Genomic DNA, 15,859 nt, shown 5'->3' with positions numbered 1-15,859 from the left:
AATTGGAAATAGAAAGAAGTATACAAAGTAATAGCTATAATGAGATGCTTCTATTGAGAATATTAAAACATCTCAGTATCTCACGAACAATATTATAAATGTTTGAATATATGGAGAAACTTGAAAGAATTGTTTTGTTTCATCCAAGTACATGAATTCCGTAAGTCCCTTATGGCCCTCATAATTTCAAGATATGAATATATTTCCCATTGATGGGAGAGTAATATTAATCTTATTTATAAAATCTAATTAGACCAAATATATATATATATATATATATATTTGACAGTTTCATAGTTAAATGTGATTAATTAATAATAGTTTCAACTTTCAAGCTAGTTTATATATTGTACAGTTATTTGTATGGACAAGTAATATTATTTCAAACTTATAAAAGTATAAACCAGCCGTTAATAGTCCACAAATAGATAACCAATAGAGACATGAAAACCGGCAAACAAAAATGATATAAGCAATATAATTGTGAGAGGAAATATATTTGTTAGCGTGATATACAAACCTTTTTCCGTTGAATAAATCCAACTAATTCAGCGGTCAATCACTTGCAAATAACTAGTTAAAATTTTTAATTATAGCAGAACCAGAAAAAACTTAAGGGTCTGAATGGTAATTGCAGTACATGCGGTGAAATCTATTTATGGTTAATTTGGACCGTTTTATTTTTAAGGCGGACAATAGATCGCTGCGAACCAACTATATTTGTATATAAAAGTGGTATGCAGTTGGTCCACTGCAATTTTATTTCTGTTTTCTTTATATCGCACTATAACGAACTACGTCTGATAAATAGATAATAAAGAGCGATCTAATCCGCAGACAGATTTATCTGCTCCAACCGCTGTAACCATTCACGTCCTTATAATGAAAAAGTCTTTTAAGGGTTCTCAGTTATCAAATTACATAGATCCGAACAGTTAGTCTCAAACAAAGCACACTTTTAACGTAAACGTCCACATGCATATATTGTCCAAATCAGGTTCTTATAGAAGCACCGAGAGACTCCAGAGATGGTAGCCCTTCACTGGTTCGCGAATCCAGGTCATTCCTGATGTCATTTCACACAATGTAACGTATGTCTTCAACGTAATATACAAACTTAAACATCATAATTAATATGTTAAATCATACTATATATTATTTGTAAAAACAAAATCAAAAATAGACCGAGTCAAATTTTATTATGTTTTGGCAACTTATACCGGAATTGAGTTTGGGACCAATAGAGACGAGTCGATCACATCACATCTCAAGGACTCTAAAAAATTAATTGATGTTTTTTATTAATTTCTTCTCTCGAACCCTTCTTAGAAGTCTGCGAAAATAATGATGATTGCTTTGTCTATTTAAAACGAAAATTACGGAGAAAAATCTATAACAAAACTAAAAGTAATTTAGAATCTTAAGTGTACAGTACCGAATTCTGGGTGAAACGTACTTTTCACATTTTTATCTTTTTATGTCCTTCACATCTCATTAAAGAATGTATTTGTTTTTAGTTCTAGACTTCAAGTGATTATGTAAAGGAGATAAAAATGTTAAAAGGAGTAAAAACAAATACAATTTTCAGGAAAAAGGTATATTTGATATTTGACTTTAGTTAAAAAAAACACAATTTTCAGGAAAAAGTTATTATGTAAAGAATTATTTGATATTGTGTTTTTTTAACTAACGTAAATTTAACTATTTTGTTAACATTTTCATTTAATGTATGTAATTTAATTTCAATAACATGCTCTATTATAAAACAACAATATTTATAATTAAACGAAGTTGAAATGTTATTGTTTTTTAGTTGCAAATGTTTTATCCAAAAATAGCAAGAGAGACTTTTCTCTAGCTTTATCTCAACTAGCTACTACTACTACTAGAGCCGGCCCAAGCCACAAGCTGATGAAGCATGTGCTTGCGACCTGGTTTTATTTATAATTTTTTCGACCCTATTTTTCAAAATTCTCTTGCAATTCTACCAATAAAGTATTGGCTATAGGAACAATAGGTAACAGGTTCGAATCCCCCAACATAACAAAGTGTTAAATACTGTACTTTTTCGATTTGGGCTTGTGGCCCTATTAATGTCAGCGACGGCTCTGACAACTACTACAAAGGTTATATATGGGCATAATCTTACATTTGAAATTAATCATGTTGATCTTTCAAAGATTCTTTTTCTCATTGTAATTTACTATAAACTTTGAGTTTTATTTCTGTTTATTAAATAATCTCGAAAACAACTGAATAGGACAAAACTAGAGTCGAAGCGTGGGGCGGCTCTTGTCGTGTTCTTGGCACGATATCTAGAAGAGTCGTACTGATCTTGAGTTCTGCGTTGACCTTCAATTGTAATTAAGAAAATAAATAAAAAGAGATAAATTAGGAGTCAACTTTACCTAAACCTTATAATTAAGAAAATAGAAAAAAAAAGATAAATTAGGAGTCAACTTACCTAAAAAAAGGTGAAACTTATAAGAAGAGTAGAAGACCAATACTAGTCAACCACTAATCGGCAGCCACATAACCAAAGAGATGTTTTGATTGCGCTTTGTGCATTATAGCGTGCCAAATGGTTACAAGTACTTTTTAAAAAACTTGTTACCAGTTTCACACCTTTTAGCCAAATAAAACATGATTACAAGTTTATAAGTTCTTGAATCATTAACGATACTGTTATATAATATATACTATACAAATAATGGTTGCTAAAAGATGTTGTGGGAAGAAACCCTTGCACTGAAATATCTTATTATATATGTATAATTCCATATTTTCTCCATCTTCTAAAATTTCAGATTTTCTCCAAGAGTACGAGTATATAGTTCTGTTGGTGTAATATGAGTTTTTTTCAAAAGTAGCGCGCTTCAAATTCACATATTCACATATTGATATAGAAAAAATGATTAATTTACATATTTTGTTTTTCTGGTTTTTTTTTGTTAATTAACATTACATATTTATGTTTTTTACACATATAAAGTTATAAACTTTTGAATACTTATACTCATGAGTTTTTAGTGTAAGGGATTCTTAGTGTAATACATTTCGATCCCGAAAATATAAACTACTATCATGTTTGGAGACTTTCTGGGTGATCAAATATATAGAAATGTGTTAACGCGTTACAGTAGTTCGATTTGTTCAGTTTTTCGTTTTTTTAATAATATGAAATTTAAGAAGTTGCAAATCCTATACAATCCTTTTTACTAAAATATTTGAATTTGAGGTTTATGGCCATAAAGAAAAATGCAAATTACACATGTACACACCTTATAACTATGTCATTGTCATGTCATTAAACACTATACAAATGGTGCGTGATATTGCATCTGCGACATCTATTGTGAGAATGAATGGCACGTAATAACTTTGATAAATAATTACCCAAGGAAACGTTAGAAACATGGTATTCATGTTTTGTCATACAGACACTGTAATTAATTAAGAAAATAAATGAACTGTCCGTAATTAATCCTAATCAAAGTATAAAATAAGGAGTATATAGGACTAATCAAAGTGCTATTCTTTTGACCGTCATTGCTAAATATTTATTTGTCTAGAAGACTTAAATTATTTCTTTTCTTTACTCATGGAGCATTGGAGCTCACTACCCCACGTGTCTGTCACAGCCATGATGGTTTTTCCGATCGTGCAAAAAATAAACTTTCGTTTTTGTAGTCTTCTGCATTTCATCCTAACGTCATCATGACATCATGCATAGGAGATATATAATATTACAATACAAAAATAAAATTTTGTTTGATAAATAAATGAAAATATCAATACAACAGATATCGGATGCAGAACATGACATGTCATGAGAGAATTATGCGTTATTCTCAGTGGCTTTCATTTTATCTCGAAAAATAAAACAAATATTATCTGTGTTGTAAAAAGACTCATAGATAAATATTATTTATTTTATGTATGAGATTAACAAATGAACTATGATATCGACAATTGTTGGAAGTTTTTATCCGCACAATCAATGAATTCTTACGTAATTATATAAGTTTTTGCACATTATATATACATTCTGCCATTTCGATACAGTATCAAATATATTGTTTTTCTGAGTATTCCATTGGGGTTTTGGCTTATAAAATCTACTCACTCTACCTAATTAACTCGAATATTTGAATATTTTTAATGGTTATTTCGTATTTTGAGTGTTACAAATCAAAATTAATATGCGGTATTCCTAAAATTAGTTACGTTTATTTTGTTCTACAGTGAAGTTTTTGCATGTTTGCGAAGAGATTATTATATATCTTGTATACATTTTGTTATGTGGAACATTTAGATCATTTTGATTCATATTATAGTAGCTAGGGTCTAGGGACTCTTTTTAGATTAGTATACATGTTCACAAAGGAGATTGTTATGTGAATTTGTACATGGAAATAAAAATTATACTTATAGCTCTCGTGAGTCCCAAAAACAGCGTTACATTACTTACGTGTAAAAAGAATGTTATCATGTACTAAGAAACAAAGAAACAAAGAAACATTTGCTTTTCCAAAACATATACAAAAACAAGAAAAACAATTCTTTTGCAAACGTATGATGATGATGATTTGGGGTTTTGAAGAAAAGAATGAGTCGCTGACACTTATCCGACTATCTGCGCCAAACAAAGTCTCCACTCATATTTGCCGCGTGGGTCCTTTTTTTTGACTACTTGTCGTTGTCCTTCACCTACTTTAAAATTTCATTCATGTTTCTCAAATTGCTTCTATACATATATACGTATCTATATCATTTGTATATACGTATATAGCAATATCACATAAGTATTTTGGAGCAATTCATCGTCAACTAGGAACTTCTTAAAACGAGTGCATGAATCTCATTGTTCGTGATCAAGTTTTACTCCTACATCCGGAAAGTGTACACACGCATTATCGCATTATTATGAAAGATATTAAAGTGCGGTACATTTTAAAACTAGTAGTTTTGATTCAACCCTGATTCTTTTTCTTTTAGTTTTTTTTTTGTATTAATCTGATTACCACCAAGAGGTTTAGGCTTTTGGCCTATAATCCATGTAGAATGGGGATCCGAACATGTACATTGTTATTTCTCTTTCCAATATCGAAACTCTTGAGGTGGACTAAAAGAAATATGGACATCATGTATATGCTTAATAAACATTTTGCTTAAATCTGAGCATGATTTTTATTTGATTGCATACAAATTTTTGATGTTTTTGCAAGAAAAACAAATATTCGAAAACAAAAAAATTGGTGATGATTATTATAAAAAAATGTGATATTGATAAGCAAACTATGTCCGCCTTAAATATCTAAAAATGTGTTTGCATTTGACAGCGAAAAAAAGATGATAATGATATCTTTTGACATAATGAAAAAAAAAAGAAAAGGAAGAAGAAAGTTTCATAAAAATGGAAGCTATTTTGCATATGTTCGATGATGAAAAGAAAATCCAAACGTCGACCGACAAAGAGTTTAGAGGAGTGTCGGTCTACATATCGATGGGATCTATAGACCAGACCGTTAGAGAAAATAACCGATGGGCTGACAAAGATTCTTCGGATCTAGTTTATGTTGTCATACGATGGCTGTGACACATTCTTTTTAACGTTTCATTCAATAAATTTTATTTTATCCAATATCAACCTAAACTAGACAAGTGTGTTCATAGAAAATTTAAAATTAAGTTAGTCACGTTGCTTTGACAAAAAAAAAAAAAAAAGTTAGTCACGTCGCGTCTAGCTACTTTTTGGATTAACTATTAACCTATCAGTTAACGAGAGATTTTTTTTTTTTGTTGGACTGATGGGCTTAAGCAAGTTGATCAAATTGCTTTTGACACTTTCTTAGGTTATATAAAATTAATTTTAATTGCACGACGAAAACTTACCAGTCGCATGGATCTGACCTAACTGTCTCTGTATTTCAGCGCTTCAAAACTCTTTAAGTCAATGCATTGTGTCGCACAGAGAGACCCATTAAGCAATTTTGAATTAATTCTTTTAGAAATGATTAGATTATTTGGGTCCTTTAAGTTTTAATTTTTCCACAATAGCCAATAATTATCCAATAAAAATGTATTACCATTTACTAGTACGTTAGTCTTATTTTTTCCACAATAGCTATATTATCCAATAATGTATTACCAGTTTCGTTTGATTTTTCTTTTTATATGACTAATCATTAGAGTTTTTAAAGTGTCAAATCTATTTTTGTCTATCAAAGATATCCATTCTGACTAAACGTAAGATAATTTTTTCATCCATTGGACCATAAATTGATTACTTTCATTTTTTTTTTCATCAGTTTTATTTTTTATTATAAAATAAAATAACAACGAATATAATAACTTAAAACGATTGTAAAATGTATATATAGATTAGATTTTTTTTCCTTTTTTCACATCTAATATTGTTGAAATACCATACTTAAAATATTTTGTGTGTGTTAATAATATGCATTATATCATATTAAAATTTAGATAGTGATACATCGACCGTACCACACCACAAAATCACCACCACTAGAACTTACATTTCATAGTCCTCTATGCTAAAAACATTCATAACAAAAATATATATTAGTTCTAATTGGTAACACAAAATAATATAAGCTTTATGAAGGATAAAGAAAAACGTTAGCGACACTAAAATAATTAAAAGAAGTGATTAGTAACCAAAACTTTTTTTTTCGAAAAATCTCTTCGTTTTTAAAACGATGACGTAGGGTACAGCGTACATGATTACCCGTTAAACCTATTTTGTCAATGACATATACGAGTTTGATTGAATTTAGGTGGTTATGTAATAAGAGTACTAAAATGTATTTGAAGATAAATGATTGGGAATTACTATACTTTACTTGTCTGGAAGATCGGGTGGGACTCAAATTTTCTACGAAATTGTGTTTATATGGCTATGTCTTTCCATATATATAAAACGTGATTACTTTCTGGACGGTGACACAGCCCGGTTCACTGTGATTCGAGCGGGTAAAATGCCCATAAAGATCAGATAGGGTTACACTATTATAAGGTAAGTTTAACAAGTCCAATTTTAAATTTGTGTGGCTGTCGCATAAAATGGAAATTAAAAAACTAAGAAAAAGGAGAAAAAAACAAAACAATGACTTGTAATTAGTAAAGTGCAATAATTGATTGACTTATCAAATTTATTTGAAGAATAAAATATTTACGGAATTTAGAAAAAGCTAGTTGAAAAGAATAAGGACCGTTTGGTATAAAGAGATTGTGAGAAAAAAGTCACAAACACAATAGGTCCAGAAACGGTGACGTGACACACAGATCGAAACTCAGCATCGATCGACGATCGTCATCATATACCATTTATCCCTTTAGTCTCAAGCCACAAGAACAAATCTTATTTTATACTACTATTTCTAACCAAAAGAATCTGATCGACAATGAAATAAATATAGTAAGTGTCGTAGTGATCGATCAATATGTGTGCAATGTAAGAAAAAATCATTGAATAGTGCAAATTAAAAATCGTATTATTTCCTGGATATTTTATTTGTGATTATATTCGTAGGTGTTTAAAATTACACTCCCTCTGTTTCACTATACATATAACTAAAATATTATGTTATATACTTTGCCTAAACTAAATAATTAGCCGTATTTTATCTTTTGAAGCAATTACTAAACTGGTCTGATTTTAAAAATCGCGTATGGAAGCATGAAATAATTTATAAGAAATATCATTGTAAAAAAAAAGAAAAAAAAAAGAAATATCATTGTTCAAAATCTTAGTCTTTATATTTAACTACAGTTTTTTATAATGTATGTTATATATATACGCATGCGTAGACTATAATCAGTCGTAAAAAGTTTTCTATTTCTGACCACTTAATAAACGATCGATTTTCAGAATTTTTTTGTGTCAACCAATCATATAGGTTACCGTTAGATAAAATGTCTAAATATAAATATTATCCCTCTTTTGGCATCTTGCATAATACCAAACACCTATCTAATCTCAAATTAAATATTTCATTAATTAAAATAAGAAGATAATTATCGTTTCTTGAAAAAGCTAAGCAGCAAAGAAACAAATCTCACTTACAGTTGTTCTTAGAATAATAGAAGAAAATTTAGGGATTAGGAACACTATTATTACAACATGTTTTCTTTCAAATAAAATATTTAGCCTAAGGAATAAATAAAAAATCAAGATTAGTTTATATAAATAAATAAAAATTCACTCGGGAATGTTAGCTGATATATTTTTTGTCTTCAAATGTCAACTAATTCCGGTAATTTCCACACACTTGTCCGTACTTGCCTATATAAACATACACACCCTCATAAACATATACCAAAATTTCACCTTAACGCTCTTCATATCACATACCACACACTCATACATATAAGCTTTGACCTTCCTATAGAAACGATCTAGAAGAAAACATATATCAAAACTTTTTGATCAGTTCTCTTTATATGGCGGAGGAGTTTCAAGCTACAGCGGCGATTTGTGGTGGCGGTGGCGGCGCGTGGTGGAACTCGCCAAGGAGCGTTATGTCTCCTTCGGATCATTTCTTGTCACCTTGTTTCGGAGCTGCTATCACTTCCGATGATTTTGGCTCCCAAGAGAATATCAAATCTAGGATGACTTGTACCGACAACAATATCGTTTTTGGGCAGCGAGAGGCGGATTCCGATAGTGGAGGAAGCACCGTGACGATTGACTCGACGTTGCAGATGATGGGTCTAGGGTTTTCCTCAAACTCTTCTACAGATTGGAACCAAACCATTTTGTAAATTCCTATAAGAAACCCTATTTTTTTTTTTTTTTTTTTTTTTCACTTTCTTGGTAAACAAGATCTATAATATTCATGAGATATGTTTTGTTCTTGTTTTGTGTTTTTCAGACAAGAAGACTTAAACTCAAACTTCATAAGGAGCTCACAAGATCAAGATCATGGCCAAGGATTCTTATCCACAACTACTTCACCTTATATACTTAATCCAGCTTGTTCTTCATCTCCATCAACTTCTTCGTCCTCAAGCTTGTTACGAACCTTTTACGAACCCGAACCAAGTCCATACAACTTTATTTCCACCTCAAGTGGTTTAATCAACGATCCTCAACTCTCTTGGGCTAATAAGACAAATCCTCATCATCAAACTGCTTATGGACTAATTAACAACTTCTCTAACAACCCAAACTCTCGACCCTTTTGGAGTTCTTCATCAACAACTAACGTAAACAACACGACGCCGACCAATTTTGTAACTACTCCGCAGATAATCTCTACTCGTATCGATGACAAAACCAAGGTAAATAATCTCATACATGTCTGAAATAATTTTGCTGATATATATAAGTTTTGTAGCTAAATTATTATTATTATTATTTTGGTTGAGAAGAATCTGAAGACAAGAGCTCAGAGTGAGTCTTTGAAGAAAGCAAAGGATAATGAATCTGCGGCGAAGAAACCAAGAGTCACCACGCCTTCACCGTTGCCAACTTTTAAGGTACATGATCATATTTCAAGTTTTGTTTCTAACCTTTTACTTTAATTCAATTTCTTGGTGGATAAAATGGATTGTAAATGTAACAGGTGAGAAAAGAGAATCTAAGGGACCAGATTACTTCATTACAACAACTAGTGTCACCTTTCGGAAAGGTAAATGATTTGTGTTTATTTTATTAAAAACCAAATATATACAACCAAAAATATATATTTTTTCCTTGGTTTGATTTATGTATTGAGCTAGGTTCTTAATGTTCTTATTTTTTAATATCTTTGTGTTAAACTTCAGACAGATACTGCATCTGTTCTCCAAGAAGCTATAGAGTACATCAAGTTTCTTCACGACCAAGTCACTGTACGTTTCTTGTGATTTCTCTACTAAATCATTGTATTCAAGAAACCCTATAAATTAGCAAATCTCAAGCATAGTAATGTTTTAAAATACAGGTTCTAAGCACTCCATACATGAAACAAGGTGCCTCGACCCAACAACAACAACAACAACAGGTTTATTACTCGATCTAGTGCTATATTTTTGTTTATCTTGGACTCTATAGTCATGGAAATATAAGTAATTACTAATTGATATGGATTCGTGTAGATATCTGGTAAATCGAAGAATCAAGATAATAATGAGAATCACGAGCTAAGAGCACACGGTCTATGTCTCGTCCCGATATCAAGTACGTTTCCGGTGGCTAACGAAACAACAGCAGATTTTTGGACACCAACGTTTGGGGGCAACAATTTCAGGTAGAGAAGATAAACGTATACCATACGGTTCTTAATTAGCATCAAGATATTTTTAAATATTTTTAGCATAAAAATAAAAGAAAATCAAAATTTACAAGTCATGATCAAAGATTGAATCATTACTTGGAGAAAAAGTAGAGATGGGAGAAGGAGAAGTGACTCTTCAAAGGTGGGCAGAGGCAACAATGGTGTTGGAGGGGACCAACTACAAAAGCAAGAATGATTTAGGGCTTAGAAAATATGGGATAATCTATTATAAACTAATAGGGTTTATTAAAATAACTAAAAAGAAACATATATACTAATCATGTTATATACGTAATAATTAAGCTAATTTCTTTTTTTTATTATATATATAGGTGATTAAAGAGATAGCGTTGTGGTTGTCAAGACGGATGGGAACATATGCTAAATTCAGCTTGGAGACTCTAAAGCATGGCAATAATTTTAATGTATTTTCGTCTTCTTTTTAAAAATATTTTATGGGGGTTTCATTGCTGAATTTAGCAGATATGGGTTGTTTTTTATGTTGAAGAACCTTTTGTTCCTGTCATTGTTCTTGAATTTATATATACCTACTTTTGCCGTTGGTGCCGTCATTAATTGTGGTTTCTCGTATGAAGTTCTTTAAAAACAAAATGTATCTATTGTATAACGTTCCATAAACTAGTTTCTATGGCGAAAAATAACAAGAGTTTATAGGGGAAAATCTATTTAAAAAATCCATAAACTAGTTTATCGTTATATATAATTTTTTTTGTAGCAATATATATGCCCTGAGAGTAAAAAAATACATGTTAGTATGTTACCGAAGTACTACGAAAAAATAAGTTAAAAAAAAAAAGATTTAAGTTCTTTTCAACATTTTGTTTTTGTATTTATTTCATAATTATTTATAAATTATGCATACGTATATATATATTTATATCATTTTTTCATCAGATATTAAATATATTATTATACAGAAAATCAAAATATATTATTTCCTATTAAATTTACATTTTAAAAATACTCTAAAACCATTAAAAATTTCAAACAAATTATAATAAACCAGATTTTGTGGGATACAAATCAGATCGATTTTTAATCTTCAAAGCCTGGTTCAAAAGTATTTATGTTCGTTCATATCCATGTTTTTTTTTGGGCAAATCCATGTATAAATTGTATTCCCATGGATTGAACTTTTTGTTCCTTCGATTAGAAATATATATCATGAAAATTTGGTAGTGGAAGCCAGTAGAGAGAAGCGGTCCACCGCTCCCTACTTTATGATTTGAATATACATATATGGTTTAGTACAGATACTGATAAATATATACCAATTTGACATTCAACATCATTCATGTTTACACAGAAGACAAAGATTATTCATATCTTAATATAAAAACATGTATGTGTGTATAATCCCATCTGTCAATTATGTCACTTAAAATATATGCAGAATTTCATTCTTACTAAGATCTCAGTCTTGATAAAATACTCAAGAAGCCCCATGCATAATAAGCCGATTTTTTAAACTTAGATAAAATTTTGCATGTGTAAATCTTTTGTAGTATGTTTTCACTATGGTTTTTTTTCTTTGTTTTCTCGGATTGTGCCCTATTGAAAAATGTTATTTTTCTCCCAAGTCCAAACCAAAGAACATAGCTTGGAGAGCCAGCCAGTATTCTAGATTCTAAGAAGTAAATACGGTGAAAACATACTACAAAAGATGTTGTCATGCTGTGGGCACAGTAGTATGTTTTTACTGTAATTGCATGCAAACAATTCGTGCTCGACTAGATCCTTTGTCTCGAGCTTAAAAAAACGGTCTGCGTTCATCTGTAGATTTCTGTGGTTATATATAGGAATAAACTCACATAGTCTTGGGATAATCTGTGGTTTTGGAATTTCAATAAAAACTAAAACGTAACTTAATTAGATTTATATATGTAGGTTAAGTCGCTAAGTTTGTGAATCTAGTGACATTCGATCCCTCTTCTTAACCAATAAAGAGACAATAGTACTCGACTACAAATAGATAGCTAGTTGGTGGCTCATTATTGTACCAAACAATTAAAAATCATTGAGCATAAACTACAGAACTAGTTCGGAATTTTGGATATTAATTAGATGTGAAAGATAGCATCAACTCGAATATGTTTCAAATCTAATTATATCCTAGTCCTATCTGAAAACAAAAAAAAATGACATTTAACCGTAGATCGTTTAGAATCAATATTGTAATAGAGTTTGACAATATATGCCATACGCCAAAAGAAATGAGGATCATACATAATGTAAAATGAATATAAAAGGCAAAAGAAAACATTATGGGCATAATATGAGTCTTTTAGATGTACAATAAAGGACGAACAAGTTTCATCCTTTATTGCTTTATGTGATAACAAGTTCTTATTATCTTCAGCTATAAGCTTTTGTTTGATTGAAGCTTAAAAGCCTTATTCCTTTTATCTGTAAAAAGATGATAAATAAAAATCTTTGATTCTAATATATTGTTAAGCTTTCGAGGAGAATCACAAAGACACACGGCTTATTTTCCTCCAAAGGGTTTATTTATTTATTCGTCTACTTTCATGAATCAAAATATATCCATTTTATATTCATATCCTTTGTATATTATTAGAAAATCAATAGAAAGATATTTATTTGGTTGAAAATATCATTGGAATGAAAATATACTCATGTAGTTTGTAGAGAAGTAACCTTACGATCATCAACCTTACCTATTGGAATAAAGATGAATATGTGAGGACATGCAACATACATAACCAAGAAGAACGTACAAAGCATTAATTATGGGATGCTTTACTCACTCACTAAATCTGATCGTATATTATATGAAACACAGGCCATTTGGTCGTTTGTGGTGGGATGAGATTGTTAACACGGTCGTGACAAGAGCACAACCTCACAAGTCACAACCAGATTATGTTTTGTCTTCTTCTATATGCACATTTTTAATCTATTCTTGGTTTCTCTCTACCTCGGTGTATTAATTAAAAACCGGTTATCTACAGCGTGTACTTCACTCGAACCAAACCGAGTTCTCTCGGTCCGCGAAATTGCAAGACTACAAGGATTTCCTGGTTGCTATAGGCTACATGGCCCTGTTAAACAAAAGTAAGTCCTCAAGATTTTTTTTTTTTTTTGCCTCCATAAGTTGTTCATTCTAACAATGAACATTATTATAATGTTGTAACAGGCACATTCAGGTTGGGAATGCGGTTGCTGTTCCAATCGGGGTTGCCTTAGGATATGCGTATGGAATTGAGAGTCAAACGCTGTGTGATGATAAGCCTGTCATAGACTACCCTTTCATTTATCCTGAATGACTCAAAAGAAAGAAAGATTCTGATAGGTTGAGGATGCCAGTTCTATTCATGAGGAAGAAATGAGGACAAAAGGAAGAAGAGCCAGAATCTGGGAGAAGAAGAAGGAAGAAAAAAGTGGCTAAAGTGTCGATTTGGGGAAGAAGGAACAAGTCTCTGCTTGAGAAAGAGAGTCCTAGCTCTCCGCTAAGTTTTTTTATTTTATCAAACTCTCTCCGCTAAGTTATGTCGTTTTATTTCATTAGTAATTTAATATATTTTAATTACAAAAATAAAAGAACTCAAATATTTTGAGAATTTTTAAAAATGTGTGAAATGTGGGACTAATAATGTGTTAAATGACACGATAATAAACTAAAGGTAATTATTTTTTTCCATTCATTTAGGACATTTATAAAGAAAATTATATTCTCAAAATATTTTTTTCAATTAGTACAATAATTATATTAAAAACGAATTTGAAATTACACCACAAACATTACAGTAAAAGGACAAAACCTCATCAAATTTTAGAAAAAAATAGAAAATATATTTTTCAAAGAAGATTTTTTCTTTTTCTTTTTGGAACACCAAAAGAAGATTTTTTTTTTTAATTATAAATTAGGAAATTAGAAATTTACAATTCTTATTTTAGTATAAAAATAAAATAAGCCGACAAATAAAAAATTTAGCGTGAAGCCCACGAGGGTTTTTTTTTGTGGGGCCCACTCTTCTCCGCCCCAAAATCAGTGACTTTCTCAACTCTCTCAATCTTTTCTTCAGCTTCTAAAACCCAGAACCTTCTTTTTCCGGCGAGGCGAAGGAAGACCTTGCTCTGCCCTAAATCCCAACTCAAAAAAATCGATGATATAATGCTCCCAACGTTCAACGGTTTTAAAATCATACGAAAAAACCAACCTTTCCCTTGTCTTCTCTCGCCATGACCTTATTCTCAAGGTTCGTCTCTATTCTCATATTCAGAGTCTTCTTCGTGGTTTCTAAATCCGACTACCCTTTTAGCCGGAGATTGCTTAGATTGATTCATAGGTTTTAAAAATCGAGTCTTTGTACATAAAGTTGTGAACTTTTCTCTATTAAAGTCTTCGTTTGATTAGATCCTTCTTTGGGTGGGTTTTGGTTTTATTTTGCAGATTTGTGATCACTAGAGTTGTGAAGAGAACTCTATTCTCGAATCAGAGTAATAGAACAGCTATTAGGGTTTCTGTAAGGTTGCCACAGTTCAGAATTCAGAGTCATGGACATCACAGTCACACATTGGGTCTTCTTCATAATGTTAAAGGAAGCTTTTTAGGTAATCATCATAATCTCGCAAGGAGGAGCTATTCGGTTTTATCTGCGAGCAATGTAGTTAAGCTCAAGCCTCTTGGGAAAGGTTTCTTTATAGAGTAGCTATGAATCGTTCTTGGAACTTGTCTCGGATAACTCAGATTGCTCAAGCCCGTTCTCACTTTTTGTTACCTGGTGTCTTGGCTCTTACTTTGAGACAAGTGGCATATTATGCTCAAAGGGTGACTCCAAGTCCTGTGGTTTATTCTCCTTCAAGCATTTCTCCTTATAGGAGTTTGTTAAACTTCCCTATCGTTATCTCGTCTATATTGATTTCTGCGGTCGAAGGTGTTGTTCGGTTTTGGAGAGCTCTCTTTTTAGCTGTTTGGTTTTCTCCAAATGTTACAATGGCGTTGTTAGATTTTGCGTGTGGTCCTCGTTTTAGAAGCGAGAGTATGAGTTTATCAAACTCAAATTCATTATTATTTATCTTTTAGATAATTAATTATATATTTTATATCAAAAATGTATATGATTGATACTATTCCAAAATTAGAAGAGAAACGCGAAATGAAATGCTTGCTTCTTTTCTCTCTTCTCTTCCTTGTGTGTCAAAGGTTTGAATCATATTAGATATATCAATATTTAATCAAGTTCTCTCGGTCCGTGAAAATGCAAGAGTACAAGGATTTTCCGATTTCTATAGGCTACATCAGGTCCGGCTCAATTTACTAATGGACCATAAGTTGGAAACCTTTTTGGGGTTTTTTCACCGTGTAAAAAAAAAATTGGACCCTAATGATAATGGACAAAAATGCAAAATTCAATTGGACTCTGTGCATATGCACACCCAGCGCATGCACTATTGAGGTTTTCCAATCCCGTGAGCCTTAACCCACAAACTCTAGCAGAGAAATGCCTTTTTAATTTTGAGTTTGGTACAAGCTTTCTGATTGATGAGAGTTTTATTTCATTAATAATTTAGTATTTTTTGAAAATAAACAG

The 15,859-nt window shown here is 31.2% G+C and overlaps 1 protein-coding gene and 1 long non-coding RNA gene across 4 annotated transcripts; both read left to right on the top strand.

Annotated features, from left to right (window-relative positions):
• The first annotated feature begins 8,134 nt into the window (after positions 1-8,134).
• LOC104714491 (transcription factor bHLH112) lies at positions 8,135-10,855 on the top strand. Of its 3 annotated transcripts, none has more exons than XM_010431878.3 (8): positions 8,135-8,783; positions 8,898-9,306; positions 9,397-9,504; positions 9,591-9,656; positions 9,793-9,858; positions 9,951-10,010; positions 10,105-10,256; positions 10,616-10,855. In XM_010431878.3, exons 1-8 carry the CDS (start codon positions 8,467-8,469, stop codon positions 10,617-10,619), a joined length of 1,182 nt encoding a protein of 393 aa, XP_010430180.1. In that variant the 5' UTR covers positions 8,135-8,466; the 3' UTR covers positions 10,620-10,855. The 3 variants fall into 3 exon arrangements, with proteins under 3 accessions (XP_010430180.1, XP_087321124.1, XP_087321123.1); XM_087464998.1 differs by lacking the exon at positions 10,616-10,855 and adding an exon at positions 10,337-10,525; XM_087464997.1 differs by lacking the exon at positions 10,616-10,855 and having other exon boundaries at positions 10,105-10,340.
• A 3,486-nt stretch (positions 10,856-14,341) lies between these two features.
• On the top strand, positions 14,342-15,446 carry LOC147939366 (uncharacterized). Its single transcript, XR_015567240.1, has 2 exons — positions 14,342-14,524; positions 14,719-15,446. It is a non-coding gene; the product is annotated as an uncharacterized LOC147939366 (long non-coding RNA).
• Positions 15,447-15,859: the final 413 nt, after the last annotated feature.

The sequence above is a fragment of the Camelina sativa genome, chromosome 9 (genome assembly GCF_030686135.1).
Source record: "Camelina sativa cultivar CO46 ecotype springtype chromosome 9, ASM3068613v1".
NCBI classification, from domain to species: Eukaryota; Viridiplantae; Streptophyta; class Magnoliopsida; order Brassicales; family Brassicaceae; genus Camelina; species Camelina sativa.
This window is presented reverse-complemented; position numbering and strand designations above follow the sequence as displayed.

What these genes read in the sequence shown, in the direction of transcription:
- LOC104714491 (XM_087464998.1), top strand. Translation starts at nt 8,467, where the DNA reads ATGGCGGAGGAGTTTCAAGCTACAGCGGCGATTTGTGGTGGCGGTGGC. An exon ending in GATTGGAACCAAACCATTTT is followed by an intron (nt 8,784 to 8,897) that starts GTAAATTCCTAT and finishes TGTGTTTTTCAG; the next exon opens with ACAAGAAGACTTAAACTCAA. An exon ending in TAGTGTCACCTTTCGGAAAG is followed by an intron (nt 9,657 to 9,792) that starts GTAAATGATTTG and finishes GTTAAACTTCAG; the next exon opens with ACAGATACTGCATCTGTTCT.